This window comes from Narcine bancroftii, chromosome 2, assembly GCF_036971445.1.
Source record: "Narcine bancroftii isolate sNarBan1 chromosome 2, sNarBan1.hap1, whole genome shotgun sequence".
NCBI classification, from domain to species: Eukaryota; Metazoa; Chordata; class Chondrichthyes; order Torpediniformes; family Narcinidae; genus Narcine; species Narcine bancroftii.
Window position 1 is genome coordinate 246,033,042 of NC_091470.1, and position 21,449 is coordinate 246,054,490.

Sequence of the window (21,449 nt, forward strand, 5' to 3'; positions counted from 1 at the left end):
CTGAGCCAATTTCACCAACACATCATTTTCTCCCTGCAGCCAAAGACAAGTTTCATACAATCAACAACTCAGATAGTCTTCAGGTTATCCAAAAACTTACTACTCGTGCCTCCCAAATCTACATCCAAATCATTCATGTACATTGCAAACTTCAAGGGTCCCAAAACCAATCCTTATGTGATGCCAATGGTTACTTGCCTTGGATCCCATATGCTCTCACCTTCTGAAGCAATCTCCCAAAGGCCTCACAACAGTCCACATCAATCACATCCACAGCCCTGCCCTCATTTGTGTCCTCTTCAGGATCTTCCCCTTGACAAAACCATGTTGGCTGCTTCTGATTACTCCCTGTTTTCACAAGGGAATATAATCCTCACCCTCAGTATCTTCCCTGCCACTGAGGTTAGGCTCAATTGCCTACACTTATCAGGCTTTTCCTTGGTGCCTTTCTTGAAAAGTGGAAACACATTTGCAATCCCCCAGCCATCTGGTACCTCAGTGAAAAATTAATAATCCCACACAAAGCTCCAGCAATCTCCTCCCTTTTCTTTCCTGTCAGCCTGGAATAAACCACCCCCCCCCCCACCCCCCGGTGCTGGGGCTTAATCCAACTTTAAGCCTGCTAAGGCATCGAGCAACTCCTCTTCATTTTTGAAGATCTGCACTAGATTTTCACATAACCCTTCACTGAATACTTTAACTTCAAAGTCTGTTTTGTGAAATATATTGATTGAGGAAACAAGCTCTACCTGGTTCTTCCTTTGCCCTTGATATATTTATAGAATTCCTTTGGTGACCTTAATTCTGAAGCCCAGTGACTTTTGTGACCCCTCTTTGTCTTCCTAATTCCTTTAAAACAATTCCTTATACTTCTACTTTTGAAGGGCCTCTCCCATCAAACGTTCCCTAAAGGTGGCATTTATTTCCTCTTTTTCTGTGTTCTCACCTTTTATGTTCCTCTACATCCTGGATATCTGATACCTGTTTATCTGGCTTTTATCTTAAAAAAGTGTGGAAATTTCTTGCTGAGTATGGTGAATCTTTACAAGCAGAGACTGGATGACTGTGTGGTATTTTTAGAGGAAATAGATAGATTTTTGAAATAAGGACTGAAAGCTTTGAGACAGTCACAGAAGAGGAGATGAGTCCAAGGGCAGATCAGATAATGGTAGAAAAGGCTTGAGGTTATGAGTGGCTCATACCTGCTCCGATGTTCTAGAGTTCTTACATGGGACTTTTGCTGCGTGCAGGGTAGAAAATGGAATCAGGCAATGACAACATATTAAATACAGGTACGATGAAATTGTGCTGAAGAGTGTCAGTATAATTCCTGCGTAAGATAAAGAAGGATATTGCAGAGATAGATTATTTGGCTAAAGAAATTGTATATCTAAATAATGGAAGTATTATTTATCTTCTATTCCAATTAAATTGCTTTTTTCTTGTATAATGAGGCACAACGGTTAATGTAATGGTTAGTGCAACACTATTAAGGAGCCAGCAACTTGGCTTCGAATTCAGCTCTGTCTGTAAGGAGTTGTATGTACTCCCTGTGTCTGTGTGGGTTTTCTCCAGGTGGTTCGGTCTCATCCCACCTTTCAAAATATACTAGGGATGTAGGTTAATTGGATGGCCGGGCTTGTGGGCCAGAGGGCCTGTTACCATGCTAAATGCTTAAATCTAAAGCAAGTTCCAAAACAAAAACAACTTTCCAGCATTGACTTAAAAGATGTAATGTCATCCATGTTCAGAAAAAGTTTTCAGTTTTTGATTAGGTCATGTTACTCTGGACTTAGTTGTTCAACATTGTTGTTATTATCTGTTATCTTCTTCAATTGTCTGATACATTAAAATATTTTTAAACATAATATTGCTCATGACTGCTCTAAAACTTCTGGTTGGCCACTCTCCAGCCCAAGATTTATTTCTCAATTGCAAAGACCAAGAAGTTTTTTTTAATGTATTTCACATTATTGAAGAGTGATATTCAGTTGGGATATCCATATTTAGAAGTTGTTATAATTTACGGAGTTGGGACTACTCGCAAGCAGCTAGAGTCATTAACCTGTCACTTGAATTGTTATACAGTGACATGGGCCTTGGAGTGTGTTGTATAACAGAGAAACCCAAGGGCATAGTTCCTTGAAAGTGGCAACTCAGGTGGAGAAGGTATTAAAGAAGGTGCTTGGTATGCAGGCCCTCATTTACAGTGCATAGAGTACAAAATTGGCACCTCATCATTCACCTGCACAAGATAATTGGTGAGACCACATGATCTGTGTACAGAGGATATTCACCAGGATGTTGCTAGGACTGAAGTAATTCAGTTATAAGGAGAGTTTTGAAAGGCTGTGTCTTTATTCCTTAGACCAAAGAGGTTTAGGGGTGATCTTATAGAGGCTTATAAAATGGTGAGGGACATTGATAAAGTGAATGCTCAGTTGTATCATCGGAGGTCTTAATGAACACTCCGAGAAGCTTGTAAGTTTACAGCACAAACTTTTACTTACATCAGTACCGGTCAGGATGCTTGTCATGTCTAAATACGCTGTCGCAATGAGCATGTTCACCACTCAGTGTGATGCGGCTCTTATAGTCTTGCAGTGTTCATACTCCAGCATAAAATAGTCCCAAGTTTCCAAGATGTTTAAAGTGAAAGGGAAGAGGTTTAAAAGTAATCTCAGGGGCAATTTTTTCACTGAGGGTAGTCTGTTTTTGGAATGAGCTGCCAGGGAAAACTACAGAAATGGACTCAATATTATCACTCAAAAGTCATTTAGACAGATTTGTGGGTGGGAAGGGCAGAGGGATATGGAGAGTTTGTTATGGATAGCATTATCAGTATATCCTTCTTTATCAGACATTCAAAGACACAGAGATGCCAGGAGTGGAAACTTCAGATGATTTCCCCACACCAAAACACAATGTGTTATTCTCTACTGCAGCATCTCAGCCATTCCTCCAGTTTAATAAAATCTATTAAGTACAATTTATTGACCCAGGATCAATGGACTTTGTGTACAGTTGGTAATGCTAAGTGTGGCAGTAACGTAAGGTAGAGTAAAGCACCGGAGATTCTGCACACAATCAAAGAAATATCCTCCCCAAGTTAATATCAATTAAGCCAAAGTAATTCTAATAGAAATATATGAAATACTAACTTGTTCCATGTCATCTTTTTTACCATCTCGCCTCAAAGGTTCATTCATTTCTTCTTGACTAAGGAGACTAAAGTTCTGGATTGCTTCAGTCATGCCTCGAAGGGAGCAGTATATTTCTTCTGAGTTCATGTTTTCGGCATCATCGTTAAATGCACTGCTTAAAAATGAAAATTATGAATTGGCAAACATTTATTGAAGAAGGATCTATTTATTGAACACTGTATGTTTAAATTAAATGGAATCTTTTGCATTACCACTGAATAAGAATAGCAAAAAAATCTCAGAAAATACCCTTCCAATCTCCCACAAAATAGGTTTTGAAAATGACACTTTTGATTGATCTTTATAGCAATTTGACCTCATACATGGGATGTGAAAGTGCAAGGATTTCAGGAAATATTATCAACAAATGATGACCTATTTATTTGTTCACATGTCATCACCACATTTATAACATAGGAGGAAAGGGAGAGCATAAGCAATGAAAAAACTGAATCGGAAAGAAACCAATAAAGCCAGTCTGTTTTCTGCTTCAGTCCTGAATAGAAAAATCATATTTTTTGCAATTTTAAGCCTTTGTCCAGCAGTCACCTTGAAGTTTATCTTGACTATAGAAATAATGTATTGTTTTAATAAATATAGCCACTTTACTTAGTTGCAGTAGGTCTCCTTTACATTGTTGACAAATAGAAAATTCCACTCAAGCTAAGGAAAGATGCACAGCATGCAATATCTGGCTTGACTGTTTGAAATATATAAAGTGTCTCGTTTGTGAAGCCAATGGATGATCTGTAATCAGAAGAAACTTGAACCTCCTTTACTACACCAGATCATTCCAAAATGCAAATTTAAAAATGTCACAGAAATATCATGGAACATAGAACACTACAGCACAAGTTGGGGCCCTTTGTTACATGATGTTGTGCCAAATGAAGTAAACCTACTCCTCATCAATCCCACCCTTCCCTCTCTCACTGCCCATGACCCTCTATTTTTCTAACATCCATGCGTCTCTTAAATATCCCTATTGTGCCAAAAGCCCACCAATCAAGGGAATATCCAAGTGAATTTCATCTGCATTCTCCAGTGTAACTACATTGTTGCTGTAGCATGGTGACCAGAACTTCACACAATACTCCAAGTATAGTCTAACTTGTGTTTTGTAAAGTAGAAACATAATGTCTGAACTTTAATGTCCAATTCACCTGACTGCCTCAGATCCCATTAACCTTCTGGACTGGCCCACTACACATGACCTTTTTCAATGACTGATAGAGGTGAGCGTGGTGTGCTTCGGGGGACAGAACTGTTTCCCGATCCCTGCTAATTAAAATAATAAGTGAAATTGATAATTCATTATGTAATTTCCCAATTGACCTCGTACAAAAAAATCTATATACTCTTCAAATAAAAGGATATAATTTTTGAAAAATATATGATTGAGTTTCTTAGTTTATGACTATACACTGGAGGTTTATTTAGTTCTACAATATAACCACTTTCACCATGCCTTCATCAAACTTCTTAATTAGCTCTTCAGAATAGTCAATGGAATTAGTCAGACAGGATTTCCCTTACTCAAAGCCATGCTATCTCTGATCAACTCTTGTCTTTCCAAATGTAAATAAAGCCTATCCCTTCAGAGTTTTCTCCAATAATTTTCCATGCGCTGATACAAGGCTCTCCAACTGACAGTTATCTGGCTTATTCCTGCTACCCTTCTAGAAAAGAAATAGGAATGATCCTCTAGTCTTCTGGCACCTCACCTATGACTAACAAAGATGCAAAAATCCCCATCAAGGCCCCAGCTCTCTCTTCGCTTGCTTCCCATTGCAACCCAAGATAGAGTCACCTACCCCTGGGAATTTATCAATCCTTTTGCATCTGATGATCTTATACGTGTTCCTTCTCAATATTGTCCTGCTGTTGGTTATTCACATTCACCTCCCTGAATTTACTATCTTCCTCATCCTTCTCCTTGCTGCACACAGATTAAAATTATTCAGGTGCAGACTTTAGTTTTCAATATGTTGATGATGCCATTTTAATCAATCCATGTTCCTACATGTCCAGCGACCTGAATCTATACAAAGCATTTGAGAACTTATTTCTAAATGTTCACAATTTATTTGAAATGTTGCACAATATACACTCATCCATAACTAATGGGGCCTCACCTCTAAGTTCACATTACCTTGGTGGTAGAGTATTCTGAGTTGTGTTGGTTGGTGAAGTCACGGGACTGGTCCAACCTGCAGGTGAGCGTGGTGTGCTTCGGGGGACAGAACTGTTTCCCGATCCCTGCTAATTAATATAATAAGTGAAATTGATCATTCATTATGTAATTTCCCAATTGTATCTAGTACGAAAAAATCTATATACTCTTCAAATAAAAGGATATAGCTTTTGAAAAATATATGATTGAGTTTCTTAGTTTATGACTATTTAGTTCTACATTATAACCACTTACGTGGACTTTTTACCCCCTCCATAAATCTTCGTCCGCGAAGCCAAGCCAAAGAATAACCACTTACACAAGCTGTGCTTTTCGAGAAAGGCTATTATCATCACGTAGAAAATATATTCAGCAAAGGTAGTTGTTGATTCCAGGAAGATATTCCATCAAACTGATTCAACAAATGTCCCATAGTACAGTATCTTCCTTTATTGAATTGGTTTCCATTTCCTTCCTGCAAACTGGTTGCACCATTACATAAAGTATGAGGAAGCTTTAGAAAGCATACTGAAGAAACTTACCAGAATGGTACCTGGATTAGAAAATAGGAGTTATAAGGAGAGATTGAATAAACAAGTTCTTTTCTTTGGAGCATCAATGGCTGAAGGGAGTTTACAAAATTATGAAAGACATTCAGAGGGAAGACAGTTGAAATATTTGTCCCAGGGTAAAAACAGAGAGGTCATGCATTAAAGGTGAAAGGGGAAAAGTCTAAAGGAGATGTACAAGGGAGGTTTTGACAAAGAGAACAGGTGCCTGAACAGATACTGGTTGAAGAAGATACAAGAGTAGCTCTCAGAGGGTTTTAGACAGACAAATGAAAATGGAACAGAGGGATGCAGATCACATGCAGAAAGAAGAGATTTAATGTTAATTTGGCATTGTGTTCAATGCAGATATCATGGACCATAGGGCCAGTTCCTGTGCTGTACTGTTTGATGATCTAAACAACCAAGTTCCATATAAAAAGTAAGGCAACTGCTCCTTGTGGTCAAGATCAAAGTGTAGAGATTTTAACTTCTTTCTAGTTATTGTGAACACGTGAACACTTGACACCTGGAGCCAATAAATATATATGGTGTCTGCAAGTTGGACACTAATTTACAATTTTTCTTTTGCTGTGTGATAGACTATGTTATATTTTATATTGTAAATAGATATGTTTTAAAGGAGATGAATTGCATCAGGTTTTCTAGTGTAGGTCACGTACAAACACTTCAAAACAGACCTCATTTAAAATGCCAGAGGTCTGCTCAAGCCAGACAGTTCAGGCTCCAAGTGCCTTTGCAAAAACTTTGAAGAATGCCTATAAGGACTTATAGGTGTTAATTGGACATGCTGTGGAGTAATAGGTTATTGTTTTGGAAAGCAACAGATGAACAAACTCGGAAGATTAGGTCCAGAGCCGCAGTCTGTCTGAATGCTGTTGGTTGTTCTAAGAGGGTCATGTGAGAGAGAGAGAGAGAGAGAGAGAGAGAGAATTCAGTTCTACAATTCAGTAGCTGGGCCTGGAACGTGAAAAGCTGGCAAGTTTGTGGAAAAATGCTATTTTGAATTCCATCTTCTTAGTTCAGCTGGTCAAAGCCCTTGTGGTCCATATAAGAGGAGATGGCTGGCTGTATAATGTTTCACTTGAAATAAGGGAAACAGAAAAGGAACTCTGTGGTGACCTGAAAGGAAGAGGTTATCATCTGGGAAACCTTAATGGGGCAAGTTTCTTCAGCAAGACACTGAAGTGGCTGATTGGAAGGGATCAGTTGTGGGTGTCCAACGAGCAACAAATCTCTCTCTGAAAACCGACAAGAACCTTCCTGAGCGGTAACCATTTACCTTTCAAGCACCAAAGCATGGTACACTTCATAAATGTTAAATTCTATGCACAGTATAAGAATTGCCTGATAACAATGAACTCGGAGGAGTGAGAAGTAAGATTGGACTGTGAATCAAAGAACTTTTCTGAACTTATATACACATTACATACAAGTGCGCTTAGAATTAGAAGCAATAAGCAATTGATAGCAATAAGTTAGAGTTTGATCCTGTTTTCTGTTTAAAAGATAATTAAAAACAACTCTTGTTTAAGTAAACATTTGTCTTGGTGAATTTCTATTGCTGCTGGATTTTGGGGTCCCCTGGGCTCATAACAGCCATCATAATAAAACTGAAAATTAGATGAAATAATTCATAATATTATGCAAATACAGTTAATGTTTGATTATATCCTGTTGCGGTTATGTCCTTTAACTAGATGCTATCATAGAAGAACTGCAGCGATTGGTTGGTTCACAGAATTGCTGCGATACAGCTGTATGTCCTTGAGTGTTTGCTGCTCCTTGGAATTAATTGGCATTTTCTCACTGCACCTTTTTACAGATGACAATAAGCTTGAATTTGAAGTCAATTTTACTTTGACTCAGTAATAAGAAAACATTTAGTCCTGCATAATTTCTCATGCCATGTTAAAAACGTGAGCTTTTCCTGTCATTTAACCACCTTTGGATGAGATAATCAATTATTTCTGTTAATTCTGCTCATCATTCAGGAAAGATCATGTTTTTGTCTCACAATCACGCAGCTTTTCAAAAAAGAGAAATCAAGACAAAATTTATTGTGAAGTGCAATGTGAAAATTTTCTTTGCAGACCACAAAAGGAGGTCACAGAAATCGCATCGTAATATTTTATTATATTACCCAGAACTGTAGTTTGAGACATTGTGTGAAAGATGTTTAAATGGCAGGTAGCTGGCTGGAGGAGTTAGGTGGTAGTAAGAGAAAATAACGTGAAAGGTTAGTGGCAGAGATCAGGCTTTTGGAACAGGAAAATAAAGATTCTCATAGAAAGGGGCAGGTTGCTTGTCTTAGGAGAAGTTGAGCCAAAGTGGGCAAGGAAGGGGGTGTGAGAAAGCTAAAGTTTAGGATGATTAATTGAGACGATATGGACAACTGCTATGCGCTGACATGCACTGATGGATTGTGTTTCTGATGGAAGAAGTTAGCAGACCTAGAAAGTTAATAACTTGAAAATAATTCCTGCAGAATAATCAAGGTTGCTTCCTCTGTTTCAATCTCCTCCTGTTGTTCTGAAGCTGCTTGATATGTATATTGGGGTAAGGGTTGAAGTATCATGCTGATGTTCTTGTACATCTTATTATAGTCGGTTTTACATTGATGACCTCAATGATCCAGCATCCAAGATGTTGGAGCACCTGTTCAGCAGCCTAATCTTTGAGGGATGTGGGCTCTGAGGAAGCAGAGGACCAGCGCAATTCATCAGAGGGGAAGAACAGTCCGCTAACCAGAAGGAGAAGACAAGAAAAACTCATTGGGTAGAAAAGCACAGCAGTGGGGCATGATCTGGCTTGGTGCTCAGTGCCATGGGCCACTGGCGATCTACCTGTGAGAACCAGATACCAACTCCAGAATTTGTGAAGGTGTCTGCAGCCAACATGGCTTTTGAAAGGTTTTCTACGTTGACAGTTTCCAAGTGTATCAGGGCTTTGGGACCAGAGGTCAAGAGGGTGTGATCTGGTTCACCTTTGGTTAGGACAGGAGATTGCATGTCTACGGATGTTACAGGGGTACAAGAGGTGGTGGCATCGGACATGGCGGTGGAATCCATGGATATTCTATGTCTCCAAAGGGACACTCTGCCTTCTCTTTCTTGTCTTGATAGTGGCACTGGATTAATAGCACCTCTTGGTGTGCTTTTACAGGACAAATAAAGAAAAAAAGAGATATTTTAATACATAAAAAATAAATGGAACCTAGATGATCTTGAAATCCTAAATTTGAAAGTGATGAGGTTCAATCTGAAACCAAGGTTTACAATGTGAACAAAATAAACTATGAAGGCATCTCCAGCTCTCGCCTGAAAGAAATCTACCCCATAAACATTCTCGAGCACGATGATCATATCAATTTCTGAAGATTTCATCCATGTGGTGTTCTGAGGTTGCAAGTTAGCTGAAGCAGATGACATACTTCAATACAGATGTATTCATGAAGCACAAATGTCTTATACATCCTCCCTTCACAATTTTGGCTGTTTAAAGCACTTTTCCGTTTCTACTTGTTTTTGTTTTCTGTGTGTGCCTTTTGGTCATTCTCTTGTGCTTCAGAATCAGAATTTATTGTCATGAACATCACAAAATTTATTGTTTTGTGGCAGCATCACAGTGCAAACATTCATATAAAGTGCATTACAACAATAAATAAAAACAGTGCATGAAAAGTCAAAGTCAGGCAGTGTCTTTGGTTCATGGATCATTCAGAATATGATGGCTGTGGGGAAGAAGCTGTCCTTGCGCCACTGAGTGCTCGTCTTTCCGCTCCTGTACCTTTTTGCCGATGGTAGCAGAGTGAAGAGTGGATGGCCTAGATGGTGGAGTCCTTGAGAATAGAGGCTGCTATTTGAAGACACCACCTCTTGTAAGTGTCCTTCATGGAGTGAAGTCTGGTGCCTGTCATGTCACAGGCCAAGTTAACAACCCTCTGGAGTGTTTTTCTTGTCCGGAGCATTGGCACCTTAATACCAGAAAGTGATGCAACTAGGCAAGATGCTCTCCATGGTACACCTGTAGAGGTTTTAGAGACTCTTCTGTGACATATCGAATCTTCTCAAATTTCTTGTTTTTAAATCGACATGGAGGCTCCAGAACATATTCTCCGAGATGTTGACACCCAAGAATTTGAAGTTCTTGACCATTTCCATTACTGAGCCCTCAATGAGGACTGGATCATGTTCTCTTGACTTCCTCCTGATGTCCACGATTATCTCCTTGGTTTTGCCAATGATGAGTGCAAGGTTGTTGGCATGACACCACTCAACAAGCTGATCTATCTCCATCATGTACACTTCCTCATTGCCATTTCTGATTCTGCTGACAGCTGTGGTATCGTCGTCAAATTTGTAGATAGCATTGGAATTTTGTATGGCCACACAGTCATGGGTGTACAGTGAGTAGACCAGTGGGCTAAGCACACATCCTTGAGGTGTGCTTGAGTTAATCGTCAGTAAGGAGGAGATGTTATTACCAATTCGTACTGACTGTGGTCTTCTGATGAGAAATCCAGTTGCAGAGGGGGTTGCTGAGGTCCAGGGTTTGGAGCTTATTGATTAGCACTTGGGGAATAATAGTGCTGAAGGTGGGATTCAAGGTGTTGGCAGAGGGACAGGAGGTGGAACTTGGAGCTCCCCAGTGAAGGGAAAATAAAAGATAGAAAACGGAAAATTCCCCTGGGGAAAAAGACCTAGAAAGGAAGAAAAAATTGCCAAAACAAGAGAGAGAAAAAAATGGGCAGAAAGCAAAAGGCAGTGAATCCAGAAAAGATGGAAAAGCTGGAGCATGGAAGAAGATCACCTTGTGGCAGCCAGGACAAACAGACTGACCTTGGGCCTACACTGAAATCGGCAATAGCGGCAGCAAGTGCAGAGTCACGGACTGCCTTGCAGGAAGAGAGCTCACCTGGAAAGGTGAGTGAGGACAGTCTAGGTAAGGTTGATTTATGAGGGGACCGAAGAAAAAGCCACAATTGAAGCAGCAGGAGCACTGTCGGGTGTGTGAGAAGGCAAGACTCGTGGACAAAAGGACCGACCCATCTGCCTGGAAGAAGGACTCACCTGGCGGGGTGAATAAAAAACTCTAGTAAGGCCTATTCACCCGAAGGCCAGGAAGGAACCATGGTCGGAGAGGCAGGAGCAACTTCGGGAGTGTGAAGTGACGGGCCTAACAGTCAATGGGAGCGACGCGACCAGGGAGGCGTTGGGACCTGATGGAGAGATGGGCAGTTGGGAGATAGGGGAGCCTGAACCCGATGATATTAGATGAGAATGATTCAGATGGGGAGGAGGTGAAAGAAAGTGAAAAGAGGTGATGGGCAGTGGGGAAAGAAAGGCGGGAAAGGAAGGAGACAGGGAGCTCGAAGCCTTCTGCAAGGGACATCATAGAGGCTATTGGGCAAATTTAAAAAAAAACATTAAAAACACTTGTGATGGGCCAAAATGTAATAAAAGAAAGACTGGATAACCTAGAGAAGAGTGTAACAGTTACAGAAAACAGGATTGAAAGAATGGGGGAGAGATTGAAACAGAGTGAAAGGGAGAAGATATGGGAGAAGATGGACTTCCTGGAAAATTTTAGCAGAAGGAATATTATTAAAATAGTGGTGCAAAGGAGGGTGTGGAGATCTGGTGGGATTCTTCAAAAAATGGATCCCAGAAGTGCTGGGTCAGGATAAAATTGAGTGAGAATTAGGAATTGAGAGGGTCCTCTGGTCTCTCACCCCCATTCCCCCCCCTCCCCATGGCTCAGATCAAAGACCCCGCTCTGTTCTGGTCAAATTTCTTTGCTACCAGGACAGAGAGAGAAATTTGAGGGTGGTGGCAGTGGGTGCGAAGGAAAAATGGGGGGGGGGGGGGGGGGAGTGGAATACAGAGAAAAAAAAGTCCTCTTCTATCCGGACATTAGCTCTACACTGTTAAGGCAGAGAAAAGAATTTGACCAAGTTAAAAAAAAAACAGAAGGGGATAGAATTCACCCTCCTTCATCCATCAACGTTAAAAATAATAAGACCTAGAGGGAAGATTTTTTTTAAAAAAACAGATGCTATTGAGACAATGTGCTACATAAAAAACTTGCCATCCTCACGGGACTAAATACTAGTGGAATAATTGGTTGTCAGTATTGTAAATGATAGAAATTTAGATGGGAATGTTTTATTGTTTTAAAAGATTAATATTAAAGTTAAATGAAGAATTAACATGGGAGCTCTAAGAAGGGGGGAAGAATAGTGAAGGAATTAGATGGGTGCAGTAGTGACACTCCAAAATAATAGGGGAGATGGCATCAATGACCTAGATGGGGAAGGGGGTGTGGAGTCAAGGAAGATGAAGAGAATGGGGGTGGGATAATTTGGACGTATTTCTTGTCTTTTTCTGATTTGTTGGTTTTAGTTTTTTTTGTTTGTTTTGGTTTTATTTCCAGCCATATGCAGCAGAGATCCATGGAAGATAAGCTGGATGGAGGATAAGTATCATGGAAAAAGAAGGAAGGGGAGAAAAATAATGGAGAGACTATGGGGTAATGGATAAGACAATTACATTTGTGAGTTTTAACGTAAATGGAATGAACAGGTGAATAAAAAGAGTTGGGCACATTTAAAAAAATGCAAGCAGATATAGTATTTCTACAGGAGACCCACCTCACAAATCAAGAAAATAAAAAGTTAAAATGTGGGTGGGTGGGCTAGGTGGTGATGTCCTCCTTTCAATTCCAGAGCCAGGGGAGTGGCAGGGGAGTGGCTATCCTAATAGGAAAAAAAAATTTTAGTGGTGGTAGTATCAGCCAGGAGATGATGATTCATTGTCAAATATACTCAGAATCATGGACACTTATGAATATATATGCCCCGAATTTTGATGATGAACAATTTATATAAAATATATTTTTGAAAATATCAGTGGGTGTGAGAATGTTTTGATTGGAGAGGATTTTAACTTTTGTCTGGATCTGGTCTTGAAGTCAGCGAGGAAAGTAACAAGGGCTAGGGCAGCCAAAACTACCCAGGTCTTTATGGAAGAGTTGAATTTAATAGATGTCTGGAGAACGCAACATCCAAGAGAGAGGGATTATTCCTTCTACTGAAGACAACATGATTCCTACACTAGAATTTATTTATTTTTAGCATCGGCTCAATTGGAGGGAAGGATAGTGGAGACCAAATACAAGGTTCTGTTACTGTCTGATCATTTACCCTTGACTCTGTCTATTATAATGCCAAATAAATAGGCCACGGCATATAGATGGCACCTTAATTTGTTTCTGTTGGGAAAACCAGAAATTTGTAGTTTCATTAGAGCTCAGATAGATTTGTTCTGTGAGATGAACTGTCCCTCTACTGCCAATAGTTTCTTACTATGGGGTACACTGAAGGTTTATTTAAGGGGCCAGATAATTGGATATTTGAAAAGTATCAAAAAGGGACATATGAAAGAGAAAAACAATTTGGAGCAGGAAATAGCCCAATTGGAAAAAGACTATCAAAGATCGGGCTCTGTGGAAAAATATAGGAATTTAATGAACAAAAAGTGCAAATTCAACACAAAGCAAACATATAAGATAAGATAGAAAAGAATATCTTAAAATCTAAGCAACAATATTGTGAGCTGGGAAATCCCAAAAAGACAGGGACCCATTGATCCCTACCTCTTTTTGGCCCATTTCATTATTGAATGTAGATCAGTTGTTCTCAACCTTTCTCTTTCCACTCACCTACTATTTAATTATTCCCTATGCCATAGGTGCTCTGTGATTAGTAAGGGATTGCCTAAGGTGTTATGTGGGTGGAAAGAAAAAGTTTGAAAACAACTGTTTTCATTGGACCTAATTGACTCATTATGTGCACAGTTTCATGACTCCAAAGGAAATGGGCCAATGACAATTTTTCTCAAGCACAATATTTCAGTAACAATTGGGTTCTCAACCTCACCTTCCCACTCATATATCACCTTAAGCAATCTCTTATCAATCACACAGCACTTATGGCATAGGGATTGCTTAAAGTGTATGCAAGTGGAAAGAGGATGGTTAAGAACCAATGATGTAGATTATAAAATTAAAGCAAAAGCATGGGCCAATAGATTGGCTCAATAGTTAACTTCAGTTAACAAATTCAGATGAAACTAATCTGGATTTGTGCAAGAGACAATCATCAAAACATATATGCAGATTACTCAATATAGTGCATCTGGCACAGTCAGGGATGGATCCAGATGTGCCCATAGCTTTGGATGTGGAGAAGTCACTGAAGGCTTCTGGATCATTTTAGATATTTGGATCTGGAGCTTGGGTTGTCGATAGTTTGAAATGAGGTCTGTGTGGCTGTTAAGACTGCGGGAGCATCGCAGGTGAATCCAAGGACATTCGGTGACTCTGCAGGGACTCTGTTTTGCTTCTCCATCCCTGACTGTAGGAGGGATCCAACAATTTCTGCTGATGATGAATTTTGTATAATATTACACGTTATTACACGACAAGTAAGGAATCTTGAATGTTGAGAGAATATTTTCTGAAATTGAATATGAGTTCATTTGTACACGTAAGAACATTTCTGTTATGTGATGAATGCCATAGACACATCATTTATTTATTTATAATTAGGTTATCAACACCTGCACTATAAGCTTTCTTGGATCACGCCAAAGATGTGCAGGAATAACCACGTTAAAGATGATTCAATACAATGGGTGCTAGAGAGCCAAATTTCGTGGTCAAAGTTGTGTCTTGGATATTGAAGCAAAAAAAAACACAGAATTTTATCGTAAACATTTTTAAACATGAGATTAAAACAATGTCACTGATCTCCTTCAAATGAGACAACTTACAACATTAACCCTGATTTAAATGAATTAAACTTAAATTATTAGTTATTTTTAAAAACAAACAGTAAGATGACTACATGAATCAGACTTCAGGAATATTATCCCAGAGAAAGATACCTGAATTGTGCTGCCTAAACTGCGAAGGTGTGTTTGAAGAAGTTTGGTAGCTCCATCTTGAAATGTTTTGGGCAGGGCTCCAAGTAGCATGCTGAACTCTGGTGTGTTGAGTTGAAACAAACATATTAAAACTGCCTGAGCTGCCTGAAAGAGAAAAGAATGCAATCAATGGAAAATGTGAATTTTTTAAACAATTCACAAACCAAAAAGTGTAGAATGCCCCACACTTCTTTCTGCTCTTTCTTTTTTTTTATTAATTTTTTTTATTTTTCACACTATAGATCACATTATTCAAGATATACACATTTCTCCTTTCAAATATATAGTGTCATTTTCTCCCCACCTCCCTCCTCCCCTCCCCCCCACCTCCCCCTCCATCCATTCAAAACTCTGAGTCCAAGATACATCAAACCCATCAAACAATGTTGTCACTCAACATTAACGAACAAAAAGTTCCACTGAGTCAATTCTTTCAATTCTCTTTTCCTTTTGTCATTTTAGGTGATAGATGTCCCGGTAGGTTTTCTCTATTATATTCCATGTACGGCTCCCATATTTGTTCAAATAATGTTATATTATTTCTTAAACTATATGTTATTTTTTCTAATGAAATACATTTATTCATTTCTATATACCATTGCTGTATTTTCAAATTATCTTCTAATTTCCAGTTTGACATAATACATTTTTTTTGCTACAGCTAGGGCTATCTTAACAAATCTTTTTTTGTACACCCTCCAAATCAAGTCCAAATTCTTTATTTTTTATGTTACTTAGGAGGAAGATCTCTATTGCTTTCTGTAATTTTATTTAATATCTGGTTTAGATCTTCCCAAAATTTTTCACCTTTTCACAAGTCCAGATTGCATGAATTGTTGTTCCTATTTCTTTTTACAATGAAAACATCTGTCAGATACTGTTGGATCCCATTTATTTAACTTTTGAGGAGTGATATATAACCTATGTATCCAATTATATTGTATCATACGTAATCTCGTATTTATTGTATTTCTCATAGTTCCTAAACATAACCTCTCCCATGTTTCCTTTTTTATCTTTATGTTTAGATCTTGTTCCCACTTTTGTTTAGTTTTATCATTTATTTCCTCATTCTCCTTTTCTTGTAATTTGATATACATGTTTGTTATAAATTTTTTAATTATCATTGTGTCTGTAATCAGATATTCAAAATTGCTTCCTTCTGGTAACTTCAGACTACTTCCCAATTTATCCTTTAAATAGGATTTCAATTGGTAATATGCCAGCACTGTATCTTGAGTTATATTATATTTATCCTTCATTTGTTCAAAGGATAATAATTTATTCCCCGAAAAACAATTTCCTATTCTTTTAATCCCTTTTTTCTCCCATTCTCTAAAAGACAGGTTATCTACCGTAAAAGGGATTAGCTGATTTTGCGTCAGTATTAGTTTTGATAATTGGTAGTTTGTTTTATTTCTTTCTACATGAATCTTCTTCCAAATATTAAGCAAATGGTGCAATACTGAAGAATTCCTATGTTTTACCAATTTTTCATCCCATTTATATAATATATGTTCAGGTATCTTCTCCCCTATTTTGTCTATCTCTAATCTAGTCCAATCTGTCTTTTCTTTTGTTTGGTAAAAATCTGATAGATATCTTAATTGTGCGGCCCTATAATAATTTTTAAAATTTGGCAGTTGTAAGCCTCCTTGTCTATACCATTCTGTTAATTTATCTAGTGCTATCCTCGGTTTCCCCCCTTTCCATAAAAATTTCCTTATTATTTTCTTTAACTCCTTAAAGAATTTTTCTGTCAAGTGTATTGGCAGTGCCTGAAATAGGTATTGTATCCTTGGAAAAAAGTTCATTTTAATACAGTTTATCCTTCCTATTTGTGTTAATGGTAAGTCTTTCCAATGCTCTAAATCTTCCTGTATTTTTTTCATTAGTGGATAGTGATTAAGTTTATATAGATGGCTGAGGTTTTTATTTATTTGTATACCTAGGTATCGTATTGCTTGCATTTGCCATCTAAACGGTGATTCTTTCTTGAATTTTGAGAAATCCGCATTATTCATTGGCATTGCTTCACTTTTATTTGCATTAATCTTGTATCCCGACACTTCTCCATACTCCTTCAATTTCTTATGTAATTCTTTTATTGATGTTTCTGGTTCCGTTAGGTATACTATAACATCATCTGCAAATAAACTGATTTTGTATTCCTTGCCTTTTATTTTTATCCCTTTTATTTTATTTTCTGTTCTTATCAGTTCTGCAAGTGGTTCTATGGCTAACGCGAACAATAAGGGCGATAGTGGGCATCCCTGTCTTGTTGATCTGCTTAAGTTAAAATGTTTTTATACATATCCATTTACTGTCACTCTTGCCAATGGTCCCTTATATAATGCTTTAATCCAATTAATATATTTCTCTGGTAAACTAAATTTTTGTAGTACCTTGAATAAATAATTCCATTCTACTCTGTCAAAGGCCTTCTCTGCGTCTAAAGCAACCGCTACTGTTGGAGTTTTATTTCCTTCTACTGCATGAATTAAGTTAATAAACTTACAAATATTATCTGTTGTTCGTCTTTTTTTTATGAATCCAGTTTGGTCTAGACTTACTATTTTTGGTACATAATCAGCTAATCTGTTTGCTAATAATTTAGCTATTATCTTGTAATCTGTGTTAAGTAGATATGATGCTGGTGCAAGTGGATCTTTCCCTGCCTTTGGTATTACTGTAATTATTGCTGTTTTGCACGAATCTGGTAAGCTTTGTGTTTTATCAATCTGGTTGATTACTTCCAGGAGGGGAGGAATTAATAAATCTTTAAATGTTTTATAGAATTCTATTGGGAGACCATCCTCTCCTGGTGTTTTATTATTCGGCAGATTTTTTATTGTCTCTTGTATTTCTACTATTTCAAATGGTTCTATTAATTTATTTTGTTCCTCTGTTTGTAATTTCGGTAGTTCAATTTTAGTTAAGAATTCATCTATTTTGCCTTCTTTCCCTTCGTTTTCAGTTTGGTATAATTGTTCATAGAATTCTCTGAAATTTTCATTAATTTCCATTGGATTATATGTGATCTGTTTGTCTTTTTTCCTTGATGCCAATACCATTCTTTTAGTTTGTTCTGTCTTAAGCTGCCACGCTAGAATTTTGTGCGTTTTTTCTCCTAGTTCGTAATATTTCTGCTTTGTCTTCATTATATTTTTCTCCACCTTATATGTTTGAAATGTTTCATATTTTATTTTTTTATCTACCAATTCCCTTCTTTTAGTAGTGTCTTCCTTCCTTGCTAATTCTTTCTCTATATCTGCTATTTCCTTTTCCAACTGTTCTGTTTCCTGATTGTAATCCTTCTTCATCTTAGTTACGTAATTTATTATTTGCCCTCTGATGAACGCTTTCATTGCGTCCCATAATATAAAGTTATCCTTCACTGATTCCGTATTTATTTCAAAATACATTTTAATTTGTCTTTCTATGAATTCTCTAAAATCCTGTCTTTTAAGTAGCATGGGGTTTAATCTCCATCTATACATTTTTGGAGGGATATCCTCTAACTCTATTGTCAATATCAAGGGTGAATGGTCCGATAATATTCTAGCTTTATATTCTCTTTTCCTAACTCTATCTTGTATACAAGCTGATAACAGGAATAAATCTATTCTTGAATATGTTTTATGTCTCTCCGAATAATATGAATATTCCTTTTCCTTTGGGTGTTGTTTCCTCCATATATCCAAAAGTTGCATTTCTTGCATCGATTTAATTATAAATTTGGTTACTTTATTCTTTCTGTTAATTTTTTTCCCAGTTTTATCTATGTTTGAATCCAAATTGAGATTGAAATCCCCTCCTATTAATATATTCCCTTGCGTATCTGCTATCTTCAGAAAAATATCCTGCATAAATTTTTGATCTTCTTCATTAGGCGAATATATGTTAAGTAAATTCCAAAAATCCGAATATATCTGACATTTTATCATTACATATCTTCCTGCTGGATCTATTATTTCCTCTTCTATTTTAATTGGTACATTTTTACTGATTAATATAGCCACTCCTCTAGCTTTTGAGTTATATGACGCTGCCGTTACATGTCCTATCCAATCTCTCTTTAATTTCTTGTGCTCCACTTCAGTTAAGTGTGTTTCTTGCACAAATGCAATATCAATTTTTTTCTTTTTTCAGTAAATTTAGCAGTTTCTTCCTTTTGATTTGGTTATGTATTCCATTAATATTTAAAGTCACATAGTTTAATGTAGCCATTTTATACTTTGTTTATCTTTCCCTTCCGTTTCCTCTTCATCACCTTTCCTTCTCATCCATTTCTGCTTTCTTTCTTTGAACAGTTTATAAGACAACATTTTTAACACATCAAACATTCCCCTTATTCTCCTACCTAATATTTCTTTAACCCCATTGTCCCCTCCCCTTCCTGAGTTGCCCATTATCCCTTGTCGGACAACCACATCTCCCCTCTCCATTTGGATTTGCGAATTCACTTGCAAGCGTCAACTGATTTTGCAGTGACCGTAATTTCTCCCTACCCAGCCCCCCCAGAAAAGATTTCAATTTTTATATACAACAAAGGTCACTCTCTAAATTCCCTCTTTATTCCTCTCTTCCCCTTTTTTCCCTCATTAATTCTTCTTTATACACTATATATTTTCTTTTAAATGCACATACACTTATGTAATATATGTATATAGTCCTATACACACGTCTTTTTAGTTCGCAGTCTTTTGTACTCTCATTACACGTCTTCACCTCTCAGTCTATTTTGTAATTGTTCTGCAAATTTTCGTGCTTCCTCTGGATCCGAGAATAGTCTGTTTTGCTGTCCTGGAATAAATATTTTCAATACCGCTGGATGCTTTAGTATAAATTTATACCCTTTCTTCCATAAAATTGCCTTTGCTGTATTGAACTCCTTTCTCTTCTTCAGGAGTTCAAAACTTATATCTGGATAAATAAAATTTTTTTGCCCTTTGTACTCCAGTGGCTTGTTGTCCTCTCTTACTTTCTCCATTGTTTTCTCCAGTACCTTTTCTCTTGTAGTATATCTTAGGAATTTTACTAAGATGGATCTTGGCTTTTGTTGTGGTTGTGGTTTAAAGGCTAATGCTCTATGTGCCCTTTTTATTTCCATTTCTTGCTGTAGTTCTTGACATCCTAAGATCCTGGGGATCCAATCTTTTATAAACTCTCTCATATTCTTGCCTTCTTCATCTTCCTTAAGGCCCACTATCTTTATATTATTTCTTCTGTTATAATTTTCCATTATATCTATTTTCTGAGCTAACAGCTCTTGTGTCTCTTTAACTTTTTTATTAGATTCTTCTAATTTCTTTTTTAAGTCCTCTACCTCCATTTCTACTGCTGCTTCTCGTTCTTCCACCTTATCCATTCTTTTTCCTATTTCTGATATGGTCATATCTATTTTATTCACTTTCTCTTCTGTACTGTTTATTCTTCTTCTTAAATCACTAAATTCTTGTGCTTGCCATTCTTTAAATGAATCCATGTATTCTTTAATAAGAGAAAATATATCCATTGTCTTGCCTTTCCCTTCTTCTTCCATTTCACTGTACTCTTCCTCTTCCTCTTCTTCTTCCTCTAGGTTGGCCATCTGTTGTTACTTTGTTTTCTTTTTCTTCTCTTCTTTCTTGTTTTTGTTGTCTTCAATGTTCTCCTCTTGCTGCTGCTGTTCTGTAGCTGTCATTGCCGGCTGTGGAGATCGACTCCCCAGCTGGTCGCCCCTCCCGTCGGTGTGTTTTTTTGCATGCGCGGTTGCGCACTTTTACTCGGCTCAGCGAGCCATTTTTGTAGTCCACTTTCTACCGACCTGAGGGAGCGGGCTTCTCTCTCCACCGCGGGCCTCTTCGAACAGGTAAGGCCTTCTCCTTCTTCTTCCGTTGTCTTCTCTTCCTCTCTTCTTACCGTTGGTTTCGACTTTTATTTTTTCGTCGCCATCTTCTTTCCACCTTTATATTCACTTTAATTTTTATTTTTGTGCCTTTGTGCTTTCCTTTATTTTTTTCAACTTTTCTGGAGAGGGCTGGAGTTCACCGTCCGGCCACTACTCCATCACGTGACTTCCTTCTTCTTTCTGCTCTTTCAATGAAACTTAATGCCTACTCTTATTCTCCAATGTTAATGGTAAAAGTTGTTTCTCTGAAGTTATGGAATTCAATAATCAGAATTAAGGATTGTAAAATGCCTCATCAAAACCTCTCAAGCTTACTTTTGAGCATCTTTTGATCAGTCTAAGACAGTGGTTCACAACTTTTTTCTTTCCACCTACATACCACCTTAAAGCAATCCCTTACTAATTACAGAGCACCTATGGCATAGGGAATACTTAAAGTGGTATGTGAGTGGAAAGAAAAAGGTTGGGAACCAACTGGTCTAAGAGATCAAAGAAAGATGTCAAACTCCGAATGGGATGGAGAATTAAAAATGTCAGCAACTGGAAGTTCTGAGGTTCTCAGATGGATTGCGTGTATGTATTTTGGAAAACCGTCATTCAATCTGCACTTAATTTCCTTTTGCT

At 37.7% G+C, this 21,449-nt stretch overlaps 1 protein-coding gene across 25 annotated transcripts in view; it reads right to left on the reverse strand.

The window, feature by feature from the left end:
* LOC138755198 (CLIP-associating protein 2-like) overlaps positions 1-21,449 on the reverse strand; it is a 378,019-nt gene that overhangs the window by 41,756 nt on the left and 314,814 nt on the right. For 14 of the 25 annotated variants that reach the window (XM_069920718.1, XM_069920713.1, XM_069920721.1 and 11 more), the window contains 3 exons: positions 14,894-15,037; positions 5,356-5,465; positions 3,162-3,318 (listed from right to left, as the gene is read on the reverse strand). In XM_069920718.1, the coding sequence (XP_069776819.1) occupies positions 3,162-3,318; positions 5,356-5,465; positions 14,894-15,037 (411 nt within the window). Of the gene's footprint in view, positions 1-3,161; positions 3,319-5,024; positions 5,245-5,355; positions 5,466-14,893; positions 15,038-21,449 lie in introns of those variants that run through there. The other 11 variants (XM_069920727.1, XM_069920728.1, XM_069920717.1 and 8 more) reach the window with 4 other exon arrangements.